Consider the following 18,555-nt stretch of genomic DNA (forward strand, 5'->3'; position numbering starts at 1 on the left):
TACGATTTTTTCTTTTTCACATTAAGTGCCTCACGGTAGGGTGTACCTTAGCGCGTACATACCACCGGAGTGCAATTGGTCTATGGTCCTGATGAATGCTGTGCGAACTTGGGTTTTTTGACAGCAGAAACATGTTGACCTTATATTATATCTAAGGACACAGGTCTCCTAATCCAGAACCTAGTTTTGTCCGCCCATACACGTTTCTAACCTCAATACGGATTGGCCCACATTAAATATTTTGTTTGGGTTTCAATTCTGTATTTTTTAATTCTGCACTCACATTTGTTTAGCACATTTTGAGTTAAATCACTGTTACACTCATCACCAACCCGCTCCGCTGTAATTCAGGCGTTGTAGCACGCAGGGGGGGCATTCGGCCACCCCAGCGGGGACCCAATGATGAAGCATGTCACCAACTAGTGGTGAGTGAGGGTCCTTCTAACAAAGAGGTAGACTTTCCTTTTCAGTTGTGTGTTCAACACAACAATACACTAAACTGCTACCTCCTGGTTGGTACCATTGGAATTTTCCAATTCTACAGTTACCTTAATTGGGTAGGGGTTTCTGTATATTTTAGCACGTTTATTAATTTTTTTGTCACTTGTTTTTCACTTTTCACTAAGTCACTCCTTAGTTGTTTGATGATATACTTGTTGGGGTATAGGAGTGTCTACTCGCGCCCTTTCTCTCTTGTTGATTTTGTTTACTTGAACAATAAACAACCACTGATGCCAACCATATACACTCTTCCCAAATTTCACAAAAGGATGCCGAATCCCCCGGGAAGACCCATCATTTCAGGGTGTGGTTCACTCTAGGAACCTTTGTGCAAATTTATTGACCACTTTCTGAAACCTATTGCCATTAACACAACCACCTATCTCAGGGACACCATGAAAACTATCAATTTGGTGGACAACCTTACATTTGACACCAATGAAGAAATACTGGTTACCATGGATATAACCTCGTTGTATACTAGAATCCCCCAGACAGCAGCCCTTGAAGTCATCAGAGCTACACTTGAGAAAAGACCCAGACCAACTCGAGTCCCCAAAGAATTTATCCTGACGCTGCTCAAAATTGCCATGACCAAAAATGTCTTCATATTCCAGGTCAAATACTATTATCAGACAAAAGGCATAGCTATGGGGGCAAGCTTTGCTCCCAATTTGGCCATCATCTATATGGATGTATACGAGCAAACCTTTGTACTCAGCTCAAATAATCCACACAGGAATAAGATTGAACTCTCGCGCAAATATATAGAGGATGTGCTCATGATCTGGCAAGGGACTGAGACATAACTGAAGACATTCCATGAATGGCTGAATAATCAATCTAGTGACATACAATTTTCCCTAAAACACAACACAAAAGAGATACACTTCCTGGACATTACTATTAGAGCTGAGGATGGGAAACTCCACACCACATTGTACATGAAAGCCAGTGAATGCAATACATTGTTAGGATACTCTAGCCACCACCCTCGGGGTCTCAGGGACAACCTGCTGCACGGGTAGTTCTTGAGGGTGAGACATAATTGTACTAAGAGGGAGGACTATTTCTTTGAATCAGCTGACCTACTTAATAGACTTATGGAGAGAGGATATCCCATCAGACTACTAAAAAAAGCGCGAAAAAGAGGCTGGTACAACCATAGGGGATAGCTTCTGACACCCAAAAACGCAGCCTCCAAAACATCGGAAAGATTGACCTGTCTCACCACCTTCTGCACCAAAAGCAATGCATCCGCAAAACGATTAACAAACATTGGAACTTGGTGGCAGATGATGTAAACATACAGGAACCTCCCATGTATGCTTTCCGCAAGGGTAAAAGCTTGAGAAATGTTTTGTTAAAATCATTACTCCCTTCTAATACACCCATTGGACAAACCCCCCTATGGAATATGTCCCCCATCAAGGGACATTTTAAATGTGGAAACTGTAAGACTTGGCCTCAGAACAAAGAAATAAGAAGACTTCCAACATAACAACTATATCCACAGTATGAAGGAACACACCAACTGCAATTCATCCGGGGTTATATATGCCATCCAATGCCCATGTGAATTCCTTTACATTGGCCAGACCACACAAAAAATAAAATGTCGAATATTACATCACTGCAGTAGAATACGTTGTGGGACTCAGGGGGCCCCACTAGTGCAACACTTCACCACATTTGGACATATGGCTGATAGTCTCAGATAGTGGGTCATAGAGAAAGTCCACAACAATCCCAGAGGAGGCAGTTTGACACACAACCTCAACTACCGTGACTGCAAATGGATACGCACATTTGACACAATACTCAGAGGTTTGAATGAGTATGAGGAGATAGCCCGCCAAGCTGCAACACTCCACATCAACTAATACCCCCATTGTACTCTACATTATAGGTGACATATCATCCTTAGAGTTACAGACACCTCAGACTGATGAGACTTACAACATCACCATTGTTTTTCTGTGTGTAAACATGAGCGTGTATATATTGAATTTTTCTTTAAATATGGAGGTCCTGTGCACTGTGTAATATGTAAATAGGAAGGCCTTGTATCCAGATTGTATATATTGGTTTATCAGCACGCAAATGCACTCGTGCAATTTGTATTTGGCCTTGTATAGTGTGTTTTCAGACTGTATATATCAATTTACCTGCACGTGTATTTTGTATTTGGCCTTGTATAGTGTTTTCAGACTGTATATATTAATTTATATGCAACCTTACAATTTGACAATTTGGTCTTGCATAGAATGCTTCCAATATTACTGGTAATTTAAAACTGTTAGTACCCCCTTCAATCTATAGGCATTTTTTGCATTCGCAGTATGTACATTCCAAAGTAGCACATGTTATTCTCCCACCTACAAGCTTTTATTAAAACCCTCTTGTAAGGCCAACCGGCCTTGCCTGGGCCAAGGAATCACTATCATTCACCACCTGGTTGGCAGCCTGAAGTAGGTCCCCAATGAGGACAATTCTGCTCCTGTGGCACGGTACTGCCGGAACGTATGTCGCCCTGCGTGCGATTTGCGTGCACGCCTCCCAGTCCCGTATTAACCGGCAGTGCGGCATTCACTCTCCCTCTCTTCCATGGAGCAGACCAAAATAGGATGCCCGCCCACTGATGTTAGGAATTTTCAGCCTCCAGGTAATTCCATGATACCCACATGTTTAAGCGAATTATTCACATCCCTAATGCCATCTCGGGGGCACAACCTTTAATTGCATGTTGATTTCTCCGGCGCTCGGATCCTGCGTGACACCTTGAGACAGTGCGGCACGTAACCCGGCCCCTGCCTCCATCCTTGCAGTTTCATAAATAGGACAATCTGAGCCTATCCACTTATCTTCAGGGCCATCACGAGGGGCCCTTACTTTGTGGATTTTAAGTATTCACAACATCCTCAAATTGGCTACATAGTAAGTTCATTGGCCATCTCGGGGCACAACCTTTAAGTTCATGTTGATTTACTCCTGCATGGCACCTTGAGACAGCGGGGCACGTAATTTGGCCCCTGCCTTCACCCTCAGAGTTTTATAAAGAAGTGCAATCCCAGCCTATTCACTTACCATCACGACCATCATGAGGGGCCCTTCCTCCTTGGAGTTTAGGTATTCACGTCATCAATCTCCAGCCATCTCTACCGCTGCTACATAGTTCATTGACGGCCGCATATTGCCAAAACTAGGAGGTATTTCGCCCACACACCTCTATCTGTCACAACCTTGCAATTGTGCCTGTTCCTTCACCTATTCACCCTACGCCTTCACGTAACACAAGGCTTATAGAGCTTTGAGATTAGTTGCCTCTCAACCTCCCAGTTGTACATATGTCAATTTTGACGCCCTGTTTTCTCTGTTCAGGGCCCATGAACTAATGGCGAATTGAGAATCTGGATACCCGTGGGGCCCACCACTTGGATGTTATTGGACACATCATGCCCTTGAATTAGGAAGCCACAATTGGGCTCCGCTGGTTCTGGCGACTTTGAGCCATTCCCCCGTTGCTACAAGATCGGACCACAGCGATCCTCGTTTTTCCTGATTTTCCGTCTGGCACCGGGGTTAGGTCAGTGTCACCCGTACACATTTTCCTGATTTAGATTGATTCACCTAGCACCCGAGTAACCCTCATACTCTACCCCTAGGTTGCCTCCTCTCCGTCCTGAAGAAGACTCGCAGCTGAGGTCCGCACCCGCTCTCCATGCGTTAGTCGAGTCGAAACGTCGACGCCCTCCCCCATCTTAGACCTGTACCGCTCTTCCCGCTCATCATTCTGGAAGTGCATATGTTGCATGTTTGAATCAATGAAATTCTATTTGTAAATAGATGTCCGCTTGGCGGACAAGTCTTCTGATACTGGTCTTTTTACCGGTAAATATCTAAATGATTTAAATGTTGCTGCTCTACTGCTGCTCTACATTACCTATGACCTTCGCTTTCTAAAACCACACACTATCACCCCCCCTTTTTTCTTCTCCTTTTGCTCCTTTCAGGCAACCCATGACTACTGTATATATTGTGAACTTTGAGCTTATAAATAAATGCTTTGCATATGATATTGGTTACTCTGGCGCTTTTTGCATTTTTGTGTTCTGAATTAAAACATGCATTCATAATACGTATGCTATTTAAAGTGTTCAGTGATTTCTCTCAGGTATTATATACCAGTGTTATAGTTCTTGAATAACACATGACTGATGATATTAGTATTCAGTTTATGTTGATTGTGTCTCGGACCACCTTGTACATTCCCACTGCCAATTTAGCTGCACCCAAGCAGAGCCACATCACGTATCGATCCCTCTGCGTCTGGCATTTCAGAGTTGGGTCTCTTGCCCCCGGAAAAGTATATTCCAGGGTTTGAGGAATTGGATAGCCTAATATGAGCTTAATTTGGGATGGGATCTCCTTCCAAAATGTTTGAATGAAAGTTGCCAAGTAAGCCACAACCCCACCAACATCTGTCTGGGGTATTGGGTAAGATCCTGTGTAGTTTCTGGGGTTATAATTTTATAATGCGCCTCCCTAAGATACATCGAGCGGTTGAATTTTGTTATGTTGGTATACAGACGCTCCCATTGTTTGTCCCCTGGTGGGGTACTCATCTGTGCATCCCAAAAGCCTTCATATCGTGGGGTGGACCGGGGGGTTAGAGCTTGTATAGATAGGAAATGCATCCCCTAGAAGTAGATCCCGACTGGGCAAACTTCTCTATGGGGAGCAAGTCTCTGGTGGCGGCAAGAGAATGATTTGGCTACCATTTAATTGAATCCTGATATGAAGAAATTTAAGGAGGAACTTGAAAAACAAAGAGAGAAATACGAGGAGATTTCCCAGCAATGATAACAAATCAAGTTCCAACGGGAAAAAGAAGACTATACAGAGGGACGCTTTTTACATATGCGAGAAAGTTTGACATCCTTAAACAACAAGATAAACTGGACAGTGTGACTAATGTATCGGGCAGCCTATCACCACTAACAAACAGGAGAGAGAATGAAACGTACTACTTTTTTAGGGGAAATGGGATTGGCATTCCAACAGAGTTATTGGGAGAAAAATATGGAGGCACAACCACAAATCATCAGAGTAAAGGGAAGAGGATGAAACCGTGGCACAGGAAACAAACAAGGAGAGGAAAAAGGGACAACCAACACAGAAAAAGTGGGTACAGTAACGAGGAGCATGAAACAGAAGAAGACAAAGAAAACACACAGGAGGATTTGGTCATGATTAATCTGTCTAAGGGATCAATGACAGAGCAGAAATTTCATTTTTAAAATGAGGATTAAACCTTTGTCTGGTCAGTAAAATGAATTTAGCACAAACCAGAATTGATCCGATCAGCGGCAATCCTCCTCCAGTGTGGGGTACCACAGGGCTCCTCCCTTAGCCCACACTATTTAATGTGTACATGTCCCCACTGGAGGAGGTGGTCGCCCCGTTCGGAGTTAAAATCGTGAACTACGCCGACGACACCCAACTCGTCGTTTCCCTTTCTCACTCTGACTAAGGGCACCCTCCTCACCTGCCTATCAAAAATATTCACTTGGATGGGTGAATCTTCCCTAAAACTGAACGGGTCCAAGACAGAGATCATGCTTCTAGGGAACAAAGGACCCACTCTCCCTCTGAACATCTGGCCCACCTGTGTGGTGGAGCCCCCATCTCCAAAAAAGGAGATCAAAAGCCTGGGAGTATGGATGGAACAAGATCTATCCTTTAAGACCCAAGCCAAAAAAATAGCGGGAACCTGCTTCGGCCTCCTCCAATCGGCTCGGAAAGTCCTGCCCCTCCTTCCACAGACCTCCCGCAAGCTGCTCATCCAAGGACTGATCCTGTCCAGACTGGATCACAGTAACGCCATCTTCCTTGGAGCGCCGGAATCCACCCTCAACAAACTCCAACAAATTCAGAACGCCGCAGCACGGCTACTCACGGACACCCCAGCTAGATCATCATCCAAACCAGCACTGAAATTGCTGCACTGGCTCCCAATAAGAGAAAGGATAAAGTTTAAATCCCTTTGTCCGGCACACAAACTACTACAGGACAAGGGCCCCCCCATCCTTAAAAACCTAGTCGTGCCCTATAAAGCCATCAGACCCCTCCGCTCAGATCACGAACGCCTAGTCACAGTGTCCAGAGTAAAAAAGGCACGGACAGGGGGACGGCGGTTCTCGGTCAAAACAGCTAAACTGTGGAACTCCCTTCCCCTCAAACTCAGTAGCGAACCTTGCCATCTCCGATTTCGGAAACTCCTAAAAACCCATCTCTTCCCTTGACCCCCCCCCTCTATCCTCTCTCTTATCCTCTCTGATTTCGCTGTCTTGGTCTTTAGCGCTGGGATGCTTCCGAGTTACTACGCGCTCTATAAACCCACATTAATTAATTCATTCATTCATCTTTATGGAGACCTCCGGAAAATAAAATTGGCTAAAATGTTTATAGAAAACAAGAAAATGAGTGAATACAAAATGAGAATAGATAAACCTACGATGAATTTGGCAGTGGAGGATTCAAGTAACTTGTTTTGTTAGTGTTCTTCAAAAAAGTATAACTCATGCCCTAAGGAAATTATAATGTGCACCCTCATCATGCACTGCTAATTACCCCACATATTATATCACTAATGCCATCTTCTTTGACATCATTAAAAATAACAGTGCAGCATTTGCTATGAACTTATTGATGATAAAACTGTGCATGGCGGGAGCGCGAGTAATATTTACCTTAGGACACACGATGGGGAGTGGCCTGCAGCCAACCCACTGCATACAGCCATCCCCACGTGGCTGGGAGTTGGGCACAGGGCCTTGCCTGTGGCCAGACCCTGTGACCAATCCCCAAAAGGTAGCCTACCCCAGAGCGGGGCACACCGCCCCACTCTCTAGGCCAATTTTGTCCATCGAAACCCCATCCTCGGTGCCTGCCATATTTGTTTATGGGAGAAGGGTACATGACCCCCCTCCGGGGCTGTATTTGGCCCAGGGACCCCATCCCCTGGGGCTCACTGTTTAATTTATGGGAGAGGGGGCATTCAGCCCCCTCTATGGGCTGATTTTGGTCCCCATTACACAGGGCTCGACCATATTATAAATGGGTAGATGGCACGCAGCCCAACTTCCCAGGCCAATTTCGGCCACAGGTGTCAGTAATCCCTACAATAGGGGATTACAATCTCCCTTTCTGCCTGCCCTTTCATGTAGGTGTTGGGGGACTTGGGTGAGTCCAAGTCCCGAGGAGGCTGACAACACTTCGAGTTTGTAGTGCTGGCAGCTCATCAAATCTCATTCTTCAATCTGTTGGATTAAATGGGAATTCATGTCCCTAGACATTCATAAATATTTTTTCTTCACCAACTCCAAAACCACTAAACGGATTTACATTTAAAGTCTGGGTGGGCTTAGGGAGTCCCTGTGCTTGAGGATAAGTATGTACTCAACCAAACCCCTTGGTGTGGTCTTTCTTTTTTTCAAGCCATGGGATCAGTGTCCTGCATTATGTAATGGCGACAGAAACATAAATGTTTCTGTCATGACCAGCCAATCAAAGCGAACAAGTTCACAAACTCAGCTTTAACTTGGCAGACCTGACAGGAACACGGGAAAAATAGCTCCTTCATGCATGGGGTGTTATTATTTTTAGATTTGGGTCTGTGAACTGTCCTTGAAGCGAGGTTAAAGGGCAGTTCGCAAACTAATCATCTATGGGCCACATGTATGAACCTATTTTGCATACGCTAACAGGCCAATTTGCAGAATTGGCCCATATGCGAAAACAAAAAAGGCTTTTCCTATGTATCAAACCTGATTTTGCGATTCGGTAACCTGTTACCGAATTGCAAAATTGGTTTGCAATTCGGTATTTGGAAGGGGCGTGTTTAGGGCGTCCCTTCCAAATACCGAATTGCAGCGGTATGTATTATTGTTTTGTGGCCATGACTACGGTTGCAAAATATTTGCATTTTACCACCATCTTAAAGTTGGTGGTATCCCTTTCGCAAATGGGGGACCTCTTCCCCTTTGGGAATGGTGGTGAAAATGTTTTTTAAGATGAGGCAGTGGTTGCATGGACCACTGCCTGCTCTTAAATAAATGAAAAGAAAACTTTTCCTTTTTTTCTTTTAAATGCAGCCTGTTTTGGGCTTTACTGAAAAGCTATCACGGACATGGTAGTCAGGGCACCATTCCTGTGATTTTAGCGATTCTTAAGGGTCGCAAATTGCGACCTTCCTCATTAATATTGATGAGGTAGGTCGATGTGCGACCCACTAGGAATCGATAAATGAAACTGTCAGAGTTTCATACATTAGGAATAGCGATTACCTAATTGTGATTCGCAGAAAATCACAATTAGGTAATCGGTAATCCTGATGTTGATACTTGAGGCCCTATATGTCTCTGTTTTGTAACCCTTCAAATCTCACCAAATACATTCCTGTAAAGGAAATTTCACAAAAGGAATTGAATGGATTTATACCAAACCAACAATTTGCAATTCCATTACGCAACAGCATTCTTCTTCTGTAGCAGAGCACACATTATCCTACAGAAGTTTAAAAGGAAAATGCTGTTTTTTGACGCACCCTACCATATTTTTCCCCTTACCCTCAAATGGATCCGCACAAACTTGCAGGGAAAAAACCTAGGCCAAACATACTTTGTTTTGGGAGGTTTCATGCAGATTTGTCAAATAGCACCAACGTTATAAGCAAAATAGCATGGTTTTTCAATGGAAACTCTGACCTAACCATAATACAGTCACAGCTGTCGACTCTGTAGTATGTTTATTTAAACATTTTCATTGCATTATTATCCAAGCAAACATGTAGAAGAGCATATAGCTACATAAAAGCAAACTTGACCCTACGTGTGTGATTCTAGTTACATCAGTTAATCTCCCTGTGCATCATTTCCCTAAGAATCAGGGGCGCTTCCCCACAGACTGAACACCAATGTTTATCTCCATAGAACAAAGATTAGCTTGTTGCCTTCATTCAGAACATATCAACAAGCAGTGTCATTGAATACAAAGAGAATGACTCACTCAAGAAAACTAAGAGACAGGAAAAGGCCCTACTTTTGTTAAAGTATCATTTTCTAAGTAACAATAATGGGGTTTCTGTTTGGCCAATCAACGTTTAGTTCTGTAACCCATCTTACCAAACAAAACTCATGCAGATCGTTATCCTGCGCAAAACTGGGGTGCGCCACAAATCAATGACAGAGTAATTGGATTTTGAGGCGGTTGTTTCTTTCACCAAGAGTGTTTTCAGAGTCTGCGAAGATAAAGAGATTATTTGAGTTATTACATCGCACATTGCTCCACCATTTACAAACCCATTACAACATACGCTAAACAAGCATTGATTCTAATCCGTAGTGTTCTGAACATTACTATCAATGATCTACTGTAGCCAATCATAAGACTGTGTGCACTTGACACAATATTACAGTTTGATTTAAGGAAGAAAAGGCTGGAACAACGGTTTAACTTAATTTATATCAAACCCACTTTCTGAAATATAACTTAACAATAACATTTGGATTCTGTCCCTCAAAAAAGTATCCCTCAGACCAGACATCCCTGTTCCTCATGCAACATTTAGTCTGAAACCAAGCATAGCCAGCAAATGGCACCAGAACACATGCAAATCAGTCCTGGTTTTCTAGCCAACAGCCCTTTCCATGTTGGGATTTTTGAGACCATAAAGAAAATATTCGCAGTCCTAATACAAATGCCTGATCACAACACATTGTTTGCTAAAACAGTCAGGACTGCTCAAAGTGTCACATATGATAAAGGACCATTTGGCAGCTACAAAAAGGATAGCTGTAAGCACCACTACTGTCCAGCATCCCTGCATGAAACCTGCACATCTTGGTCCATGAACCCAGACCTTGCTATACATATATTGATCTTTAATATTTTACAGCTTTGGTAATTGAAAGCAGATTAAATATGTAGTCGTAATGCTAGGAATATCAGAAGAAGGGCCTCTGCAATGGGGACCACATTTCTCTAAATTCCTTGATCCTTAGCACATTAGACACAGAAACTACTGTGAATGTTATATGGAGAATAGCAGAAACAGCATGAACGGACCAATGCACTACTGTGTCTTACTCTCCTACGTGCTTTTTAGTGCTGTAGTGGTGAGGAGGGAACAAAGTCACACAAACTCTATTGAAATCCTGAGAAAATACCAGCAGATGAAAATAAGGCCAGGGACCTTGGATTCAGTTATTGCAAGTTACTGACGCTCCTCAGCAGCAAGCACGCTCCCCTCACAGACAAGTTGTGCTGTGTGCACAGTACATTGAAGCAATAGTTACCTTTACCTGCGCTTTACAGAGAAGCTGTCGGGAGGAGGGTGCAAAATCCCATTAATGCCTCAGTGGTCTAAAGGAGCCTAGTTTCTTCAATCAAGGTATTGTAAGCTGCTGACATACCTTCTCAGCAAATCTACCCACCACCTACAATACGTGCTCGTGCCTTTGCGGGTTGTCAATTGGAGGCTATTTTGAAAATAAACACAATGCATCATTGGTGCACTTAGCTGGCTGTAAGGCTGTTTGGACAGAGGTACAGTGAACAGAGAGCCAAGCAACCACTGTGCACCTATCCATGGTCTCGGAGCCAATCAGCAGTGGTGGACTCTGGATGCCAGTTGCAACATGACTTCACCAATCATGATGCAGTTTAACCTCTCTGATATTTCATGGCATGAATATTGTTTGGGGACATGTCCAAGTTGTTAACTATGACTAATGTCAAATGGTATCCAGAGTAGAATGATGACTTGAAAGTTCCAGTGAATACATGGTGCTGACAACTGTGGTTGTCCATGTTTAATATCCCACAGAATTGTTTATAGGAGAAAGAGCAATGTTGCAGTCATATGGTATTAATTATGATTAGGCGTTCCTGTTTTCAGTTTCTATTTTTGGTAAATTCTGGTGGTGTTTTTTCAGTATTTTCCAGTGATTTCAATACTTAAAAAAACAGTGCTTTTCAGTGGTTACTCGTTTTCGCGCCATAAAAAACAAGTGAAACAGTGTTTTACCGGTGTTAACGGAATGCTTTGCTTTTATTATTGCTTGTTTCTGGAATACATTTCGTGCAACCATCTATGCTACACCTAGTCAAGGAATCCCTCAACAGCGGCCCTACAGAAGGTGCTTAACTACCAATTCTAAGGGTAAAAGCATTCTTCTGACGACTACTGCACGGCAGCATGTTCCTCCCACAGACACTTATTAATAAATGACTGCCACAAAGGTGCTCGCGAAGAGGTGGATATGGTGTGAGTTTCTAAACTTGACTGTGGTCGCGTACCACCGGGGCTGTAGATGGCTTCTCAGTCTAGCCCCATTCTGAGATACCTCGCAGTCTATGTGGGTTCAGCGAGAGGCATCTCTTGTTGTGTGTGCAGTGTCCATATGTTGCACCTCTTGTGCTCTAGGCAGTGTCTGTAAGTAGCGCCTCTCCTTGCAATGGTATCAGAGAGAGGCACCTCGCATTGACTGCACCTGAGAGACACTGTCCTAGCTGCCGCGCCACTGGTCAAAGCCCGGAGCACAGGGCATGGCCTGGACCTTTCGTCACCCAATGGTTATGGCAGCTGGAACAATGGCATGATGACATGTGCCGCTCCGATCATTTCCTTAGGCGCAAATTGTTGGAGGTCTATAGATCCGAAGGGAAGGACTTGAACTAACAAGATTCAAAGAACTTACAGATGTGCAGACAATAGGGGGTCCATATATGAAGACAAGAAGCCTTGAACCCCAAAATGCTTGAACCTTGCAATGCCTTGGACACCCACATTTCAAGTTAAGGTTGCCATGAAGAACACCATTCTTTAATACTGGTTTTATCAGGAAACTGAAGGACTGATTGGCCTCACTTGAAACATCTGGACTACAGTTCTGGATCTTGATAGATTGCAGAAGGAAAAACTGGACTGGAATATAAACTTGATCCCTCCCTCCCCCATCGGGGGCTCTCCATAGTAAATCTGATGAATTGACCCTACAAGCGTGACTCCTAAACAATGCGTAATGTGGATTGCAAATGACAGTCTAACAGCCCACGATCACCCTGCAACCTTAAAGTTAGCGTCAGGCTGGTTCCATAAGCTCAATGTAAATAATATCCACCATGAATGAGGGCAAACAATATGGAGAGACTGAGGCTCAGCATATACTAGTAAACTCCAATGCAACATGGCTGTAAAATGGTGCTCCTCACCAGCCCGCTCAAGCACACAAACACCCATAATCCCCTCTCTATTTTTATTATCTGCTGCCTGCACTGATAAACAGCTTTCTGCACTTTGTACTCTGAGATCTCATCTCAAATCTGGGGCTGTGGATGTGTACCTTTCTAATAAACTACGTTTCAAGCCACGTGAGACAGCGAAATACCAGTGTCCACGAGTACTATTTAAAATTATCCCTGGCAAGGGCCTTAAATAGTCGTAGGCAAATGAAACATTGATTGATGCTCTGTAACATAAAGAGTTTATATATGCTTATGATCTTTGCCTGCGCTATGGCATTATGAAATATGTTTGCTGCATAGCCGCGCGGTTGTTGCTGTAACAACATTATCTAGCTCACATGTGTTTACTTCAGGGATATTTAAACATCTAAAATTGACTTTTGAGAACAAGAAAAGCTGCTGTCAAGATTTGGGTCTGTTTTCTTTTAGGGAGGCATAAAATAACCACGTTACTGAATGTCAGACTACTCCATCTGAAATTCATAGTATCAGATACTCATTTCATCAAATTTGGCAACATCCTGGCCCGAATCACATAGCATTTTGTGCAACAACGTTTAACATACACTTGAAATAAACCAAGGTCGTGTGTGTTTCGACTGAGGGATTGACAAAGGAACCCAGAGGCATAACTAGACTCAAATATTTTGGGTGGGGGGCTACTAAAAATTACACGGGGGAGGTGAAAACACAAAAAAGCCTCGTTAGCAAGTAAATGGTCTTTTAAAGACCTGTGAAGTACTCAGGTGCGGCTGTGTGTGTGCCCGGGGAGCTGCCTCAGCCGGGCTGACACACACACATGACGGGGGAGGGGCTGAAGCCCAATGATCGCTGCGCGCCTGAGTTGTAGAGGATGACAGGGTCAAACATTTGAGTAACTCATAAGGTGGGAACGTGGTTGAGCGACCGAAGTTTACGGTCGAGGATATCCAGTCGTATTTTAGTGTGTGAAATCATAGGTTACTTCACTTCTTCCATGCGCATCAAAATAGTTTTGCAGACTGCTGGATAAATACATGAGCAAAACACTAAACTGCTTACAGTTGTTAGTAACAAAAACAATGTATTTTCTGTTGTCCATGCATCCACGGAAAAATATCAATTTGTCATACAGATGACAATTATTGTAGCATTAAATCGTACCTCTATGAAAATTAGCTCAGATCAATCATTTGGTTTGCATACATCACTCCCTCGGGCCCCTTTACGCCGACATTGCTAACCTTACCTTAATAACTCCCCAGCAAGTGTGCGAGGTCTGGGAGGGGCTGCTGCAGGCGGCCACATAAAGATAAGTGTGAGAAGCCCGAGTTCTGGGAAGTTTATTTTTTTTGTTTTCGTGCTGTCTGTCCCTGCACACAGGACAGGGGTCGGAGCCAAGCCTCGGTGACAAGCCTCAGAAGCCAGTGATTCCTTTTTTGTCGTGCGCTAAAAAGAAAATGAAAAAAATCCTCGAAATCCAGTAACTTGATTCCAGCGGCATGGAGAGCACGGGACTCACGTCTGAGCATACCCGTCCCTCTCGGGGTGACAAATGCAAAAACAACAGTTGATGGACAGAATGCAGAACAATGTCATACATTCACCCCAGTACAGAGATCTGGGCCTAAATCCATTGTTTTTTTGCTCACCATGCCATTCCAGTTTGAACCCAGCCATATTCAAATCAGTCTTGACCCTGTGCCCCATGGTAACAGTCCAGCCCGAACTGCCAAGTCAGATCCTCCCTCGACTGGACACAAGCATCCTAGGACCTGTTTCGGGTTTTCAGCCCTCATCAGCCAGGATATCTTAATTCCAGTGGCATGGAGAGCACGGGACTCACGTCTGAGCATACCCATCCCTCTCGGGGTGACACATGCAAAAACAACAGTTGCTGGAAAGAATGCAGAACAATGTCATACATTCACCCGAGTACAGAGATCTGGGCCTAAATTCATTGTTTTTTTGCTCACCATGCCATTCCAGTTTGAACCCAGCCATATGCAAATCAGTCTTGACCCTGTGCCTCATGGGAACAGTCCAGCTGGAACTGCCAAGCCAGGTCCTCCCTGGACTGGAAACAAGCATCCTAGGACCAGTTTCGGGCTTTCAGCCCTCATCAGCCAGGATAGCTTGATTCCAGTTGCATGGAGAGCACAGGACTCACGTCTGAGCATACCAGGCCCTCTCGGGGTGACAAATGCAAAAACAACAGTTGATGGACAGAATGCAGAACAATGTCATACATTCACCCCAGTACAGAGATCTGGGCCTAAATCCATCGATTTTTTGCTCACCATGCTATTCCAGTTTGAACCCAGCCATATGCAAATCAGTCTTGATCCTGTGCCCCATGGGAACAGTCCAGCCCGAACTGCCAAGCCAGGTCCTCCCTGGACTGGAAACAAGCATACTAGAACCGGTTTCGGGCTTTCAGCCCTCCTCAGCCAGGATAGCTTGATTCCAGCGGCATGGAGAGCACGGGACTCACGTCTGAGCATACCTGTCCCTCTCGGGGTGACAAATGCAAAAACCACAGTTAACGGACAGAATGCAGATCAATGTCATACATTCACCCCAGTACAGAGATCTGGGCCTAAATCCATCGTTTTTTTGCTCACCATGCCATTCCAGTTTGAATCCAGCCATATGCAAATCAGTCTTGACCCTGTGCCCCATAGGAACAGTCCAGCCCGAACTGCCAAGCCAGGTCCTCCCTGGACTGGAAACAAGCATCCTAGGACCAGTTTCGGGCTTTCAGCCCTCATCAGCCAGGATAACTTGATTCCAGTGGCATGGAGAGCACGGGACTCACGTCTGAGCATACCCGTCCCTCTCGGGGTGACAAATGCAATAACAACAGTTGATGGACAGAATGCAGAACAATGTCATACATTCACCCCAGTACAGAGATCTAGGCCTAAATGCATCGTTTTTGATGGCAGGGATCTGCAGGTGGGAGGAAAGCCCAACCGCCATGAATCCGATGGGATCCTTGAGCCCACCCGTGAGGCAGAGGGCCTCCCAATCCCTAAAATGGTGGCGTGCCTACCAGGCACCACCGTAGGGATTAGGGTGCTCCCTCCCCACCAGCCTTTCCATGCCGGTTCACCTGCCATGAAAAGACTGGCAGGGATGGAAATTGGGGGCTCATAGCGGGCCCCCTTTCAAACCTGGCCCTTATCTTTGGGTGCAGAGTGGCTACATATCCCTGTACAAGGTGTCAGGCACCGCATGGTACATGTAACCTAGTACAGAGATAAGTAAAACATCCCTTTTTAACATTTCGGTGGGTGCTGAGGCCAGTAGCACCCACTGTAATGGTAAAGGTGGGTGATGTGACCACCACGGTAGCGGTAGCATCCTAATTCCTATTGTGGGACTGCCGCCTTGTTGGCGATAGTCCCAAATAGGAGATGATAGCGGACGGACAGAAGTCAGTCCGCCATCATAATCAGGCCCATAATTATTATATATGCATTTCAGTCTTTGATATGTACATAGAATATTAGTAACTCATTCCAATAAGGTAGACACCCATAAAAGAATTGCAACTGTGTAGTATGCTTTGCTTGACTAACAGAATGTTATCGTGAATATGTGAGTAGAAATCAATCGTCAGGGTTAGTAAATCCTCTGCCAATTCCTACGCTTCTGGAGTTGGTTCACATAGTTGTTTTCAGCATGGAGAGTTATTTTTTGCCTCTATGCATTACTTTTTAGGGCCGCTGTTTTACCAACGCATCTGCTACTGTATTTTGAATACGGATCACTGTGCCAGTTTGCGCTACGACGCACCTTTAAAAAAGGTGCAGCAGGTGGAAACAGGGACAGTGCACCATATGACAAATAATGCACTGCCTCAGGGCAGCTGCAAATTTGTACTGCCCTGTGGGCAGCACATTCAAGTGATATATGGAGGAGGTGCTTAAAATCTGCTCCATGTTTCACTGTGCAGGCAGCAACCCACCTACACTTTAGTGAGGGGACAGAGATCCCAAGCAGGTGGGTGCAGTGAGTGAATATACCCACCTGCAGGGGGGTGTTTTCCTCCTCCTGAGGGCTGTCTTCAGGAGGCGCACTGATAGTCCGCCATCATTTTTTAGCAAACTTTGAGTGTGCCTCCTAAACGCATGTTTGCATCTGCATCCACATCCGTAATCCAGCACCGACAATAGAGGAAAAGTGATCCACTCATTTGCATAAGGCCACACCCATATGCAAATGAAGAAACAGCCTCCAATGATAGCACTGGCGCTACATGTGCGCAAGTGCTATCAGTATAACAGAAGGGGGCGCACAAGAACCTCACCTCCCTCTGTAATCCTATTGTACTCCGGGCATGCACAGAGCGGGTTCACATGCCCTTTGCGCCCCTAAGGCACAACGTATAATAAGGCTCCTGGATGACTATTGTCTGCCATTGTGTGCACAATGTGTGTGCAGTCCTCAGGAGAACGGCGCCTCAGAGTTGTAGTGAAAATGATGATTATCAGTGTTCATAATTACATTTTGTAAACTCAGAGTGTTTGACGCTGGTTTCATTGTCCAATTATTATTTCATCTTCCTCTATAGTGGTGTCACATACAGAACAATTTCCATTATGATGCCCTTTCATGTGAGGGAGAACAATCATGTTACTCATGGTTTGTTGTGTCTTCTATGTCAGAGAGGACTAGAATGACCCATAGATTCCTGTTCTCCTCCTGGTAAATTTTGATTAGTTCTAGAATTGAGCAATCCTTGAGATAAGCTAACAGTTTTTTTCTGATTGCTTTTTTTAGTTGACTAATATTTCCATGAAAGGTGGTAACATAGACTTATCCCCTAATTCCCTTCTTATTTTTTGGTGCAAATAAGTATTCCATACTATATACCAGGCTCCTTTCATAGCTCATTGGAACAATATGAAAGACTACTGGCTTTCTAGTAACTAGTGCAATAACATTTCTTCATTCTGAAATAGGCTCTTTTTGGAGCAGTTTTTGAAAATTCTCAAAACAGCAGATTGACCCAGTTCACTGACAAAATATCGCCACCCAAAATATCCCCATACCAAAATATTGTGAGCAAAATTTCGATGTCAAAAATATCGTCATCCTATAATTATAATGGTAAGTACAAAAACATCGAAAGACATTTTTTTGTCATAAATATTGTATTAAATTTAGTTTTTAAATATATATAAACTAAAATATTAAACAGTAACATTAATTTTAAAACATAAAATAGATTTAATATATATTTTAACAAATATAACAAAAAATGTATTTAAAAAAGTGAAACACATATAATAATTAATATATATATATATATATATATATATATATATATCCACACGTTTGCAGGACCCATTTGAAGAATAGCCGCTAAGGAGTTGTTTAAACACTGGATGTTTAATGGTAGCGTGCTAACAGCGGAATTGAAATGCCAGCAACTTCGGTAAAATCCTACGCCAGACGCGTTTCAAGAGCCCAGTGCTCTCTTCTTCAGTGGCGAATTAAGCTGGAAGTGAACAACAGCGCTGCTGCTAACTGCACAATATATGTTCATTACCCGCCTTGCGGGGCGTGGCCGACAAACGGCCTGCTGGGTAATGTAGTCCAAGTTAGTGTTACCCCAGTGGGTGCGCTGGTTGTTCACAAAATAAAACTTCATTATGATCCCAAGTGGGTCCAAGTTCACTGACAGTCGATCCGCTGCCCTGCTTCATGCTGCCATAGTCCATGGAGCGAGTGCCACCCTGCTATGACACCAGCTCC

General features: G+C 44.0%; 1 protein-coding gene across 1 annotated transcript in view; it reads right to left on the reverse strand.

The window, feature by feature from the left end:
* LOC144781543 (solute carrier family 22 member 6-A-like) overlaps positions 1–18,555 on the reverse strand; it is a 623,507-nt gene that overhangs the window by 410,496 nt on the left and 194,456 nt on the right. Inside the window, exon 6 of the mRNA XM_078660448.1 lies at positions 9,687–9,802. Coding sequence (XP_078516574.1) covers positions 9,687–9,802 — 116 coding nt within the window. The remainder of the gene's footprint in view (positions 1–9,686; positions 9,803–18,555) is intronic.

Source organism: Lissotriton helveticus, chromosome 9, assembly GCF_964261635.1.
Source record: "Lissotriton helveticus chromosome 9, aLisHel1.1, whole genome shotgun sequence".
NCBI lineage: Eukaryota > Metazoa > Chordata > Amphibia > Caudata > Salamandridae > Lissotriton > Lissotriton helveticus.